The 16,074-nt window shown below is 35.8% G+C and overlaps 1 protein-coding gene across 1 annotated transcript in view; it reads left to right on the top strand.

Moving 5' to 3' along the window:
- Positions 1-16,074, top strand: part of TTC29 (tetratricopeptide repeat domain 29) — a 268,223-nt gene that overhangs the window by 165,816 nt on the left and 86,333 nt on the right. The window contains exons 10-11 of the mRNA XM_036889136.2: positions 1,912-2,035; positions 9,450-9,675. Coding sequence (XP_036745031.2) covers positions 1,912-2,035; positions 9,450-9,675 — 350 coding nt within the window. The remainder of the gene's footprint in view (positions 1-1,911; positions 2,036-9,449; positions 9,676-16,074) is intronic.

Here is a 16,074-nt window from a genome sequence, read left to right as displayed (position 1 = left end):
CTGGAGTTAGAGTTTTTCCTTTACTATATTCCACTGAACACAATTATAGGTTTTTCTGTTACTTTTAAATCTCTAAATTTTGGGTTTTATCCATTAATAATGAATTTCAATGGTTCTGGCAAAATTTAACAAGGGAATTGCATATAATCTTAGAGTCACTATTCTGTTTAGGGATTGGCTAAAAAAAAAAAAAATCCAGGCATTCAACAGATATTGAATTTATTCTGCCTACTTAATTTGGAGCCATTATTTTGAAATTATTTCTTGCTTTGTCCATAACATTTTAATTCTTTACAGCACGTCTCAAATCAGCAATCACATGTTCCCTGGACTGGACTTTGGCTTCAACTGGCTCTGTTAAGGCAGTTACAGCATATTGTACCTTGAATGCAGCTGTTTTCAAAATTACTCTCTGTCTCTTAGGTTGCTAAAAAATTTTTCACTTCGATTTTTAATCTCCTTTGCCTTTATGAGAATGTACCTCTTTCAGTAGGTCCCCACGTGTTCTTCACATAGGACATCACTACATTTGGCTCCTGAAAGAGTCTGTCTTTTTAGACTGGCTTTCAAATAATTCCCTCTTTTAGAGTAACCTTTAGACTCTTTCCACCCCTTTCTCCCCTTGCTGTTTAGCTCTTACTCATATGAAACTAAGATTTGTATATCCTTGGGGTGGCATTCAGATCATGAGGAACTAATTGTTTGGGATTCAGATTTATAAAATGAGAGCAGAATTCAAATAGTAGAAGTTCCTGAATCTAATACATTGAAATCTTTATTTTAAATGATGTGCCCCTCTATTGTCTATGAAAGAAAAAAGATTAGGCCAAAAAGTCAGTGTTTGTAATTTGAGTTGCTTCAGCAATCTCCAAAATCTCAGTGGCATATCACAACAAGATCTAGTTGGTGGATTTCAGACTCAGTTTTCATCACAGTTATTCTAATACCTCCAGCAAATATTTTATGAATTATATATGCTTCCCTGCAAAGGATTGGCTTCATTTGCAAAGGAGTATGGAAAATTTCACCCTTTTTAAGGGTTTTATTTTATTTTTTAGATAAAAGCTTTATTGAGATATAATTCATATATCATACAACTCACCTTTTAAAGCCTATAATTCAGTACTTTTTAGTATATTTACAGAGCTGTGCAACCACCCCCATTGTTTAATTTCAAATCATTTTTGTTACTCCAAAAAGAAGCCTCATGCCCGTTAGCAGCCATTCCCCTTTCCCTCTTCTCCCCAGCCTCTGGTAGCCACTAACCTACTTTCTGTCTCTATGGATTTGCCTATTCTGGACATTTTGTGTAAATGGAATCATACAGTATGTGATTTTTGTGTGTGTGACTGGCTTCTTTCATTTAGCATGTTTTCAAGGTTTAGCCTGGCATGTAAGCATATCCAACTTCATTATTTGTTATGGCTAAAAAACCCCTTTGTATGACTGTACTATATTTCACTTACCCATTCAATTGTCAGGCATTTGGGTTGCCTCCACTTCTTGGCTATTAGGAATAACACTGCTATGAGCGTTCATGTACAAGTTTTTTGTGTGGACATATGTTTTCTTTTCTCTTGGGTAGGAGTGGAATTGCTGGGTCATATGGTAACTGTACTTTAAAATTTTTGAGGGATGCCAAGTTCTTTTCCAAAGCACCGTTTTATAGTCCCACCAGCAACACGAGGGTTGAAAGGTTTAAGTTTTAACTCACTCTACTCCAAAAAAGACAAGCCACGTATGTTTTAAATTTACACTTTACATTTCATTATCCTCATAACCGTCTTGCACTTTCTAAAGCAAAGACATGAAATATCTTCTCTTTACTGTGGCATTATAAGTCACAGTACGGAGAGATAATAGTTGGAAGTGAGATAATACCTCAGTAGTTTCCTGTTTTATTTATTCTAGCCAAGGAGAGATGACAGAAGCAATTAAGTACTTGAAAAAAGTTGTGAAAATTGCAAGAAACAATTTTCAAAGCTTGGATGTTGTGAGAGCAAGTACAATGCTTGGGGACATCTACAATAAAAAAGTGAGTATATGTCTTTCTTGCTTATAGGGAGAAATCTGCAGAGCTTTAAAATTCCACTCCCATTTGATCCTCACGTTCCCACAGTACATCATGCGGAATGCCCCAAAACTGCAGGGATTGCTTCGTGCACAAGGCAGTGGCTGGGAAGAGAAACCCCCTTTCCCCTTTCTTCTCTTCTTCCCTGACCTAAGTGTTCTCTTAGGCACAGTCACCACAAACTGCTAACACTGATTCATGTCTTCACACCCACTGCAGATCCTCAGTGATTTTGGATTTGAAGAGCAATTAAAATGTTTCAGTTCAAGTGAACTTCCTTAAAGCCATTGGCTCATCTCCACTGACACTGACAGTCACCTCTCTTGCTCCAAATTCTTGTTTTATTAATCCATCTGTGGTGCCCTGGCTGGGTCCCTCAGGAGAAGGGGGGGCAGTCCCAAGAGTAATTCTGAAGGAAATATGGAATTCTAGCAGCAGATTGATTATGTGAAAGAGGAGGAAAAAGTCTAAACTAAAAGTATCTCATTCAAGAAGCCATTACTGGTGAAATGCATTGGTCATAATGGACCTTTGATTTATTTTCTCCTGTCTTTATCTTTTATTACCCAGATTTTCCTTTAGAACCTGTATGAAAGAGGCTTATTTCTCTAGCTAGGATTTCATTTGATCATGAATAGGATCTATCACTTTTGAAGGTAGCTACATTCTCAAGCTGTGTTTATATTCCTTATCTTAATCTTTTTGAGAAAGCATTGTATGTAGTGATTAAAAACATTAACTCTGAGACCAGAGTGTTAGATTGAAAGCTCTCTTCTTTCACTTACAAGATCTGTGACTCAGGACAGGTTACTACCGTCTAAATGCCTCAGTTTTCTCACCTCAAAAGGTTATAGTGAGTAGACATAAAACACTTCGGATGATGCCTGGCGGGGGACATCAGTGCCATCTATATTCTCTGCACCCTTACTAGGTATGATGCGATGCTCCTTTACCAGTGCTCAGAGGATTCCAGGAAACTGCCCCCACCGCTCCCCGCCCCAGCCTCCAAGCTTCTGAACGCCAGTGCTATCCACCCCGTACTCTTAACCACTACACTCTTTAATTTGCCATAGAATTGATTCTGATAATTTCAGAATTAAACTTTTATTAAAGGAAACAGAGTTCAGAATTAATTTGAATGAATGAAATGAATTTGAATTTTAACGAATGAATCTTTAGCTCCTGGTAGGAGGCACATGCTTTCAAACACAGTCCCTCTTTGCTTTGTCCACGCCCCTCTCGCTCTCACGGGCCCACCTGCCTCTTCTCTCTCCCGTCCCTGGGGATCGTAAACCCCCTTTCCTGCTGACTGTCCTCCCTCTCTACTCCTCTCTCACTCTCCTTGCCCCCTTCTCTCCTGCGCTGTCTTACTGGTACCACTGGCTCCCCCTGACTGTGGTCTCCCTCCGGCTCTGGTCTCCCCTCTTTCTTCACACCCTCCCCTGTCTGCGCCCCCAGGCTGTTCTCTCCACCACACACTCCTGCTACCGCCTCTGGAGACTCTCGCCTTCATCTTGTACGTGCTTTGGTTTGCTTTTCAGGATGCAGAGGTGAAAAACAAACACGGCTTATGCCCTTGTGAGGCAAACCATCTAAGGGGAGTTTATCCTATAGAAACCAGGATTGACATTCCTAATAAATCGATGTAGTCTTACTTTTCAAAAGATTGTTCTTCAAAGCTGAAGTGCAAAAGGCACAAATTGTTTTATCCTACCACCAAACAATGCCAGAACTCAGTCATTAGGACACTAACATCAAGTATCAGCCTGTATTTTCCTAATGTTAATAGCTTGAGATGCTGTTTTTCCCAGGATCGCGTCTTGGAGGCAACAAAAAACGAAGCCAGCATCCAAGAGTACAGAGCAACCAGCAAAGTTTTTAAAGAGGAGTGAAAAGGAAAGAAAAAGATTCCCTCTAAATGGGAGGGGCCCCAAGAGCGGAGGCTGTTAGAGCTGCAGTGTCTAGGATTTGTAAACCAAAAAGAAGGAAGTTCACAGGATCGGCAGGGACTTGTTGCTAGGAAGACCCCTTTGCTTTTCACGCTGAATTCCTCGGATGTTCAGGAAGTGGCCCCTTATTTACTGTGAAGCCTTGGCCCTGGTCCCCTCCTGACTTCCCCTTAGTGAGGCCACGAGTTCTAATGGCTGCCTATGTCCCACCAACTCCTGCCTCACTAATTACGGAAAGCATAAGGAAAATAACCCCTCTGAGGGGTAATACTTTTATACTGGCATATTCTTACTTTTTTAAACCAAGATGTTGTATCTCATCAATATGTGTTCTATTCTCTGATTATTAATTCTTGAAGTGGAGTTTAATATCTAAAAGGCTAGAGACATGAATAATATCCCAAGGCTGTGTCAACTACCCATTAATTTTCTACCAGTTTATCCCTATTCTAGTACATAATTTAGAGCATTCAAGGTATTCATGCTATCTTTATATATAGATATGCCTTTAAATATATGAGTTGATTCATATGCCTTAGTAATTCCTTATATTTGAATGTAATAAATGGTCACTGATAAACAGTATAGTGTTAAATACATACTACTATAATGAATTGATATTATAGACTTCAAGACAAAGCTTGATTTGTTCCTAAAATTGTTAATGCTGCATTTATTTGTGCATACTATGAATCTTTGCAGCCACTTCTTTGAGTCAAAAAAATCTACTTATAACTTCTCAGGCTGACCCTGAGTTGCTAAATCATTACTAAGAATATGACCTGAAAACATATAACAAAATGAATTTATCAGAACTAAGTGATAGTTATTTTTCCTTCTCATCTTTGGGCAACAAGGTGATAGCTTGATGACATCCTGAATTACCTTCTAGTTCAATAAAACCATTTCCTAGGAAAACATTGAGAAGTGATTATTTCATGTCTCCAATTTTCAGTTGCTTATGAATGTTTCCAAAGTGTATTAAATGCCTTTGTTCCACTTACACACCTGAACAGTTTCACAAGCTGTCTGTATCACACGCTATCTGTTATGCTTTTCTGTGAAGGAAACTGTAGCAGAACAAAGAACTAGCTGAGTTTTGCACACCTGAATTTGAATCTGCACTCAGCTGCTTATTAAGCTGTGACCTTGGGCTAGTTAATTCTTTGATCCTCTGTTTCCTCATCTTTCATATAACAAGATACCTTGAAGAACAGGTATATAAGGATTAGTAATTTTAAAACATGTGCATGGTACCTGGTAGTGTTCCTAGCGTGTTTTGGGTACACAATAACGTTGAGCTTCTTACTATCTCCAGCTCAGCTCTCTCCCTCAACTCTAGGCTCATATCTCACTTCCCACTTACCATCTTCACTTAGATCACTTCAAACATAACCTGTTAAAAACTCAACTCATCATCTTTCCCCTAAATTCTATTTCTCTACGAACTTAATCTTCAACTGCAATAGAATATTTTTCAGGCATTTTATAGGCAACCTTTTCCAGCTGTCAGCTCCCCTTAGCTGACCTCATCCAGGCCCCTGGCTCTAAATACCATTCATATGCTGATAGCTCCAAAATTTGTATCTCTGACTCTGATCTCCCCTTCCAACTCCACACCTGTAAAGCCAACTGCTTGCTTAGTATCTCCACCTGGATGTCTGTCCTCCTTTGACCCCTGTGTGATCAGTGTTCCCCATCTTACTTTATGGCATCATTATCCATCAACCCAGTTGCTCAAGCCAAAAACCTGCATGTTCTTTGATTCTTTTCTTCTTCCTGCTCCATATCCAATCCAGAAGCAAACCCTGACCTTTATGCCACCACAGCATATCTCAGATCCACCCACTTCTCTCTCTGCTGCTCTCACTGTATCAGTTTATGACACTATATTTTCTCACCTGTGCTACTGCAATGAGCTCACACCCATTTCCCTGCTCCACACAGAGGCCTAAGTAATCCTTTTAAAATGAAAGCAAATCATGTCATTTTTCAGCTTAAAAAACTTCCATTATTTCCCATTCCTCTGAGAACATAATTATTAATCCCCATCCCAACCTGAAATATACTACATGAGATGCACACATCCCCCACCCCAATCTCTGAGTTTATTGCCCCCCACTCTCCTCCTTATCCACTCCGCCACAGCCAAATGGACGTTTATGGAGCTATTTACACGTGTTGAGCTTCTTCCTGCCTTGGGACATTTCCCTTGGCTGCAGTGCTCTGCACGGATGCCCTCCCATCTGCACTTCACACTGCTGGCTTCATCACTCAGATCTGCTAAATGCCACATCTTCAGAGAGGCCTTCCCTTGGCAACCTAATTAAAAGTAGCCACATTGGTGAAGGTGATCCGAAGGTTCAAGTTTCCATTTATAAGTCTTGGGATGTAGTGTACAGCATGGTGACTTTGGTTAATAATACTGTTTTATACATTTGAAATTTGTTAAGAAAGTAGGCCTTAAAAGTTCTCATTGCAAGAAATAAAAATTCATAATTATGTGGGATGATAGATGCTAAGTACATTTATTGCAATCATTTCATAATATATACGAACACCAACTTCATGACATTTTACACCTGAAACAAATATGTTATATGTCAATGATACCTCAATAAAAAATCATTTGAAAGTGCTTTGAAGAGGTGTATGTATTTTATAAGATGACATTATTGTTGTTCATAAAGAACATCGTTTAATCACAGCTAGCCTTTCAGTAATTTGAGTCCTTGAAAACATTTTTTAATCTAAAATAGGGAAATCTAATCTACTATTTCTAGCCATTTGAGGGAGAAGACAAAAGATTCATTCAGTCGCAGATATCTTTTTTGTTAAAACAAAAAATAAAAATGTATCCCACCTACCAAAATATCTGAAATCTCCATTTTCCTCATCCCTTTGCATTGAAGTACTGAAAGTTGCTTGCCAGTATAAAATAATTATATAAAAAAGAAAAAAAGTACCCACCGGGTCACTCTGTAACTTTGCTTACTTTCCATGGAGCATTTATCATAGTTTTCTTGTTTATGGTATTTTCTTGTTGTTTAATTTGGCTGGAGTGGAAGCTTAATGAGAACAGGGACCCTATCTGCCTTGTTTACTTTTTAATTCCAGTGCCTAGAAGTGAACTTAGAGTGGAGTTTGTGAGCAAAAATGTGTGGGTTCATTGAAGCAGTCAATAAATTTGTAACCTATTTTATACCACTATAAAGTAGTGTTCTCTCACTTTTGAAATTCCAAACTTCTATTTTACTTTCATACAACATTTTAGCATTTTGAAAACTAGTACTGAATCTTTAAAAGCAAATGTAATATTGCTGATACTTGTCAGTCTACCTTTTAAGGCCCTCTGCAGAGTGACTTCATTATACCTTTTCTGGCTTCATATTATTCATGCAATGTATTCAAATTATATTCTTAACAATAATTTCCAAGAAATAATATAAGACCTCAATTATAATAAAAAGCTGTATTTGAAAAAAAATGGAGTTGCTGTTTTCTCGCATTATTTGGTGTTATTATAATTCAAGTTAACACATCTTAAAAATATCCTTTATCCTAATTAGTTTACCTTTTACTATATAGTCCTGGAAGATGGGCCACCCATCCCACACTCCTGATGTGATCTTTTGGTGAAAATGTATAATTAATGTAGTTATCTAATGAGAATGTTTGAAGGAAAATAACTAGGTATAGACTGTGAGATTTCTCATTTCCTAATAAGATCACCTAATAATCACATAGCTAAAATAATGGTAGTTCCAACACTAAAATATAAATATATAAAAAATGATTCTTCCTTAGTACTGAGAAAATGTCCATATAATTTTGAGCTTGCTTATTGGATAGAGTGACATTTTAGAAACTAAGAAGGATCTGGTAAGAATCAGAATAATGCATGAAAATTCTCTATTATAGTGTAATAATGTAAGCTTTGTTTCCAGGTCTGTGATGTCATTAAAATCCTGTCTGAAATTGTCCACTGAATGTTTATTAGTGATATTTATAACATTAAATAAAGCAGTCTCTTCCAATAAGATACATATATGAAGTGCATAAATTCAATTGTATATTCTCAAATTCATATTTAAGATTGCCAGGATTACTTACTGGAATCTTCTAAATTTTATAATAAGATAGGGATTAACTGATAACAGAAATGAACTGTGGAAGGTTGGACAGACCCTTTGGAGAAGATATTAAGTTAGATATTAAACCCTTTGTAAAAAAATCTGGAAATACAATGCACATTAATGAAACCTCACTCCAAAATGGTATGTATAAAAATGCTCTAGTAATGTTTTAAACTAGAGAAACTTAGGTTGACACATTTTATAGCAGTTGTGTGTGTCTAAAGAGTGAATGAATACTAAACACAATTTGAGGGAAGAATAATTACACATAATTACAATTAAGTAATTATAAATAACTATAATGCTTCTATTTTAAAGGAAAAAATACATGTTGGGTAAGACCTAATAAGTTTTAGGCATAGTAAACTCTGTTAACAGCTGAACCACCACTGCCTGGCATGGGGCCTGGCACACAGTAGTTGTCTGATGAATGAATGAGTTCATTATAACACAATAATTCTGGAAATCTGAATATATGTCCATTTACTTATGGTCTCTAATTTTCCTAATTAAGAATCTCACCTAAAACAATAAATAGCCTAATAATCAGAAGTTTGAATACAACAATAGATAATTCTACTTCTTTGTTTTTAAAAATAGAAATGTTTGGTTTTGTCACATGTGTTCATCTATTTTGTCCTTTATCTTTGCAATAAAATGTTGCAAAAGACTTAGAGAAAAGATAGACATTTAAGTGTTGTGCTAGTGCTATCCAGATCATATTTTTTAGAAATATTGGATACCTCCATGTTCTCGGTCAAGAATGGTTTGTACACTTGGGCAAACAAGAGCAATAACTGAATCAGCAGTTATATACATCTATTTTCAGTGACCGTTAAATAAATGGGTTGACTGAAAATGATATCTTGCTGTGACTTGAAGACAAAAGCTAGTTAAAAATATTTCATTAGGTAAATCCAGTGCTATAAATAAGAAAATTCCATCCAAATCAGTGTAACTTCACACAGCCTTTCCCAGACTTCTTTTTGCTGCTGTCTTAGATTGAACCGAACAAAAATGCTAATATTCGACCATTTTTTATATAGAAAAACCTTAAGTTTCACACAGTTCAACTTGATAGATACAGCTTTTCTTAGTATATTAACTTCAAGATATTGTATGGTTTGTAATCACAACTTTTCAGAACCTTATTCTAATACAGTCCCTACTTGTCATCTCTTTTTTATTGAGGAATGAATTACTGTAACTGCTGAAATCTCTGTGTGGTACATGCCAAGGTGAGCAGATGTATGGAATGGTAAAACTTGAAACATCATTTCTCTTACTTTTTAGGGATGTTACAACAAAGCTTCTGAATACTTTCAGCAAGCTTTTGATACAACAGCAGAGCTAACAAACATCTCTCTAATGGATGAAACAAAAGTTCATTATGGAATAGCAAAAGCTCATCAGTTAATGATGACAGTCAACAATTACATAGAAACTGCAGATCCCACAAGCCTTGGCTGCCTGCTGTCGTGGAAGGAGAATAGAAGAGACATTGCACCTGATCCAATAGGTAAGGCTTTGATTTTTTAAAACCCTTTAGTTTTATGTCATTCTTAATGACTAAATCATTTTCATTGTAAAGGCTTATTCAACCACTGGCTTTATTGTACTTAATGATGATTAAGGAAAGCATGAATAGTGGTAATGATTTTCTTTTGAACTTGGTAAACCACCATTCTCACGCTGGGTATTTTTTTCAGTTACCTTAAATATTCAGCAATATGTACTGATCAGTTGTAAGGAATACAAAAGAAGTTTGTGTTTTTTAAAAAATATTTACTGCTGTACCTTATTGGCAAAAGCAGGCATTCATAGACATGCACCTGTAGTATACCTCACTTTTCTGATGTAGCAAATTTTCCTATTTTTTGATCAATTCAAATTTGAATATTAATTTATAAAATATTTAATAGTAATTTTTCTTAATTCTACTCTTTCCTTCATACTTTTTCTTGTGATAATTAGTCAAAACTCAATACAAATAACTAGAAGGGATGTGAGGGTCACCTATATGTGTCAACTTAACTATGCTCTAGTCCTCAGTTAAGAATGTTAGGTTATTTTAAAAAATTATTTTTAAACAATACTGCCTATGACACAACTTTGGGTTATATAATTATTTATTTGCAAGTCAAACCTTTTAAAGCAGAATTTTTTAATATTTTGGAATAATTCAATGGAATAAGGCAAAATTTTGTAACGTAAAGAAACATCTCTTTTGGAACTTTTTTTCCCTTTAGTCATTTAGATGGAACAATAATGTTTTTTTTGGCTTTTCTTTTCCACATAGGGTAAATAGTAAGTGATTGTAAACTGCACAAATGAATGTTATTGACTCTTTACATTAGAATAAACCACTTATCACTGTCTGTCCTCTAGTTATGAAATAAGGAAAAGTCTCATTCCAAATATATGCACGGTAAAAGGAAAAAATGAAGTGTTTTAAAACAGATGGCTTGTTAAATTTCAATGTGCTCAAGTGCCCAACAAATATTTATAGTTAACTGTAAACCAACCACTTTTAGAAAATATTTTGCTTTTTCAGAATGTTTTCTTGTCGTATATTTGGCAGTTTGTTCTGTTGTTTTGAGCTGTCTTTAATCTCCCACTTTGTCTGCCCAGGAGATAAAGCAGAGGAAATATGATCCGTCTATTAGATTACATGTTCTGATAAAAGGTTTGGTAGAGAGTAAGTTGAGCTATTCACATTTTCAGATTTGTTTTGGATAAAATCACAATGTTAATCATGACAAAAATACTCCTCAAAACTAGTTTCTGATCAGAGCCATGTGTCTATTTGCTGCAGTACTGTTTTGGGCTTTTTAAAAATCTCTCTTGCTATTTTTTACTCTATAAAGCTATTTATTTTTCTATTCTTTTTATATTTTATCTCCACATTTTTAATAAGGGTCTGTTGTGTCCTAAAAGGCTTAGGAACGGAGCAAAAAATGGATTTCAAAATATTATTCAGACAGTAAAAAAAGCTCTTCATATGGTGGAGAAGATTAAATTCTCTAGAATGTCATAAAAGGACATCCCTTTCGTGATTCATTTGACTGAGATTAGAAATCTATGTGTAGATGAGCTATGCCATTGTAAAAGTGGCATCTTTTAGATTCCACTAATAATAATCTTTCAGATTCAAATGTAAATGAGAATTTAGTTCTTCTACTACTGGCATGTTCAACATTTTTAGTGGTAGTTGTTCTATTTGCAAGTAAAACCTGTAGGACATTATCATATACACTCAAATCGGCTTTTTAAATAATTCAAAAATATTTCCTAAACCACAACTCTTATTATTCTGGCTTTGCTATGCTTAAAAACCCTCATTGGTTCCCCACTGCCTACAAATTAAGCACAAGCTTCTCAAGCTTTTTTGACTCCCTCCCTTCCCCAGCTACCCACGGCCACTAGACACACACAACATACTTTATTATCACCTTACTCCCAGCTCCAGCCCCATGCAGGGAGCTCTCACTGGTCTTGCAAGGTCCTTCTCAAATGCTGAAATCTTCCCTTATCCCCTTTCTCACTTGACTGTGTCTCTTCTTTTTGTTCCCACATTGAATGTCATTCATTTCTCTCCAGGCACTTTCCATTTGTCATATTCTGCATCTTAACATGGCCATTTCTGTTATTGCCTTACTGCCCAAAGAGAGTAAGAGCCCCTTGAAAACAGGTCCTGATTCTTGGTATTCCCTACAAAAGAAGGCATAATGTCTAACATCTGCTAGATACCAGGTAAGTATTTGTCAAATTAAATAGAATTCAAAGTGGGCATGTATGTCATAGCCATAAACTAGTTTGTACTAACCACTTATTAAAGCAAGATTCAGAGTTCCCTGCCTTCTTAGAAAATCCTGAGGGGGAAACCCTTTAATCTAATACTGTATTTTGATTACCATGCAATTATCACATGAATGTAAAACAACACCAAGTATATTGACAAAATGAAAAAATAAAGAAATGTTATTTGGGAATCTAAGCAGCTTTTAGGTTTTCAAATTTTGCCTTTCTTCTTTGAAGAGACATCTTTAATTATGCTGTTGAGGGGTCCCATATTCAGGAAAAAAAGCAGATCAAAGATTTGAAAGATACATAACAAAAGCTGTGCAGTTATCTTCACTTCTGAGACTTACATCCTCCAAACAAATCATTAGCTCACAGAGCAGGCAATATTCTTTTAAGAAGAGGAACATGAACCCCTAAGGGAATAGAGCAGTGAGAACACTCAGGTCTCCAGATAAAATAGAACAGTGATTCACCTGCAGTCAGTCATCTCTCATCTTTGCACCTTTGAGGGGGACACAGAAAATATAGGAACCTTCATATTATCCTAATACTCTTAGACATGGTTGGAATGATTTCATAGTCCTCCTTTCCTTTCCAATAGTAAAATAAGAATAAATTATCTTCCCAAATTTAGGAATTTAGAAGGAATTCAAATGTATTACAGTTCAACAAAATTAGTCAGGCCTGAAGCTACAGAAATTTGTTGGCTGTGGAAGGCTTCAGGGCCTATGAATTTCTGCTGATTTCTCCAGAATATAGTTTATTTTCCTTAGTAAATTGTTATCTCTACAATCATGAAATTTATTTTTTTGAAAGAAAGCTAAGACATCTTGCCTTTTGGAAATCATAGACCCACATGTGGAACAGTGACACAGAAGCAAAACCTTTCCTTATTCAACTTAATAGTGCTGTTAACCTAGAAATGTGATCATTGCCATTTGTTAACCACTGCACTAATCCTATCAGTAACACAATTTTAATGCACATTCTTATTACAGCCAAATGTAAATTATATCAGTGAAATAGGATGCAAATTCTATGTACAGAAATAGATGAATATACTGGCCAGTCAGTAAGGATACTTACTGTTTTCTACAAAATGGCATATAAAGGTTTCTTTAGACTATCACTCTAGTTTTATGAATCATTTAGTATTCTTACATGAGAGCTATCAAGGTCATGAGTTTGTCTCTCATCCCTTGGTTTATGTCGGTTTAATATTGGGCCTTTGGTTTACTGTCATGTTTCTATTTTTTGTTCATGAACTCAATCCTTTTAAAGAATGTGAAAGAGCCACATTAACAAATAAGGCTCACGTTCTGTTATACTTTGATCAGTTAATTCGGTTTGTTAAATAACCCTAACAATGAGGAGAAAATTATTAAATTAGCCAGAAAGTCAGCAAGCAGGTTTTTATATTAATGTGTCAACACAGAACAAACCTCTATCTCTAATACTGTGTTCAAAGACATGACACATAAAAAGAGGATTCTGGTAAAAAATATGAACTGAGTCCAAGCTCCCCTACTAGCAGCTTTGTGTGATTGAGAGAGGCTATTACTCAAGAATCTGATGATTTGGGTACTAAAACCATACTGAGCATTAATTAGCTTTGTGACTTTGGGCAAAAATTTTGTTTCAAGTCTCTTTAGCCTGGTACATGAGGTTTGATATAGATCGTTGATAGGATTCCTCTGGAACTGACCACAATTCCTCAGGAAGAGCATCCTCTAAATAAATATTGTATTTTGTAGTCCTTAAGAATGCAATCTAGATGTTTATGAGCATTTTATTTGTAGTTTTTCCCCTACAAACACTGGTTTGCACAACAGGGAGTTTTATTATTGGCATTATTAGTATTACTATTATGTCAAACAGCTGTATAAGTGCCAGGTGTAAATATTTGATCCTTCTGCTAGAATTTAGAATATAGGAGTTTCTAGCTACCTGATGCAATATGCATTTTTACTTTTCCCTTATTGGCACTGTTGAGATTGCTAAATCTAGTGAACAATTTCATCTCAGACTTTCAATCCATCGTCCTGTTTTCAATCCCATATCATACTCCCCCCCTATATTTCCTCAACCCCTATCTTTCCTTGCTGTTTCTAGGACCTCCAATTCCTGAGTATGCCTGGTTCTCTGCTCATTTTTACCCCTTCTTCATGCACTTTTCTTAAGGTTATCTCTGCTCTCCTAAGTCTGGTACCACTCCTACAGCCTCTGTCTTCTGAAAATGAGTTAAAATCTTCTTGAACTTTATTGAGTTTTATAGATTCATGAAATGATTGAGTTGTGTGGTACCAAAGAAATTGGTCCTCATTTTTTATTTTCAAATGTCCTTAGGTCAAGGGAAATATAGTCATGCAACCATACAAAAGACAAAATGGATCTATAATCTAATTCTCTGGAGTAGTAGTCCAAGATTCTTTCCATGTGTTATACTTCCTTAAATATTACTTTGTAGTTCATGAAAACAATGTCTAACATTCAAAATAAAGTCTAGATAAAAATATTCATGGTGAAAAGAAACAAGTGGGCCTCTACTTCTGGCCAAGATGAAGTAACAGAGAAAAGACTTACCTGCTAGTCTTAAACAACTAAAAGAACCAACAAAACATATGAGAAAAATGTTTACAGAAATTGGACAACAGGCATCTCAGGACAGTGGTCCCTGAGAAAAGGAGATAAACATGCTGAGCTGCATGGTTTCCTCATGATTTCCTCCTGCTCGAAGAAAGTTGTCAGGCTGTAGTCCAGGGATGGGGAACCAAGGCAGAGCCCCACAGGCTCCCTGAGTTGAGGAGACAGAATTGGGAGTCCAGGGAGACCAAGGAGGCTGGAGTTCACAGCAAAGAGTACTGGAAAGGAAAGAAGCTGCACAGAGAGAGAGAGAGAGAGAGCTCCAGAGATCTGCAGTCTTCTTCTGTGTACTGATTAATATGTGTGTATATAGAAACTACCAAAGGCCAGGGAGAGCTCCACCCAAAAGCATCAGGCATAAAAATCACCTAAGCTTGAAACAAAGTCAGGATAGTCTGTGCTCCCACAAGCCAGAATGGAGAAAACCACCTAAAACCTGGGACATCAGGTGGAGGACTCATAAGGACATTGCCTCAATGGTAAGGAAAATAAGCTCTAGATGAAGGCTACTTTGGCCCCACCTAAAAAAGCTTAAAAACAAGTGTCAAAAGGATCAAACTGTTTCTAAATAACTTAGCTGAATCTTAGAACAAAATTCAGTGAGTAAAATAAAAAAAAAGTATTTAGCACCCAACAAGGTAACTTTCACATCTGGCATCCAATCAAAATTATATAGACATGCCAATAAGTAGGGAAATTCAACTCTTAATGACGGGGAAAAAAATACATACATAGAAACTGACCCAAAATGACATAGATTATAGAATTAGCAGAGTAGGACATAAAAAGTTTATTACAGTCATATTTTATGTATTCAAGATGGTAGTGGAAAGATTAAACTTGTAGAGTCAAGGAAGACATTTTTTTAAAAGCCAAATTCAGTTTCTAGAAATAAGAAATAAAATGCCCAAGATGAAAAATAAACTGCAGACAATAGAAGTGCTATGTCTTCAAAACGAAACAGAGAAAAAAATACTGAAAAGAAATTAATGGAGCATATCAGAGAACTGTAGGTCAATTTCAAGAAGCCTAATATATGAATAATTTGAAGACCCCAAAGGAGATAAAAAGAGAAGGGAACAGAAAAAAAGTATTTTAAAGAATAAATGGCTCAGCTTTTTTCTGAATTATATGAAAACTATAAACCCACAAAGCAAAGAAACTCAAAGTAATCCTAAGCAAAATAAACAAAGAAAATTAAACCAAGGCACATCATAATCTCAGTGCTTAAAGCCAGTGATAAAGAGGAAAATCTTAAAAGCAAGAAGGTGAGGGTGAGATAGGTAAGGACAGACACATTACATAGAGGGTTTCCAGAAATCTCACTGGAAACAATGTAAATCAAAAGAGAATGAAGCAACTTATTTAAAGTAATAAAAGAAAAAATGAACCATCAAACCTAGAATTCTATACCCAGTGAAAATATCTTTCAAAAAACAGATAAAATAAAGATTTTTCAGGCATACAAAAA

This window comes from Manis pentadactyla, chromosome 1 (assembly GCF_030020395.1).
Source record: "Manis pentadactyla isolate mManPen7 chromosome 1, mManPen7.hap1, whole genome shotgun sequence".
In the NCBI taxonomy this organism is placed as follows: Eukaryota; Metazoa; Chordata; class Mammalia; order Pholidota; family Manidae; genus Manis; species Manis pentadactyla.
This window is presented reverse-complemented; position numbering and strand designations above follow the sequence as displayed.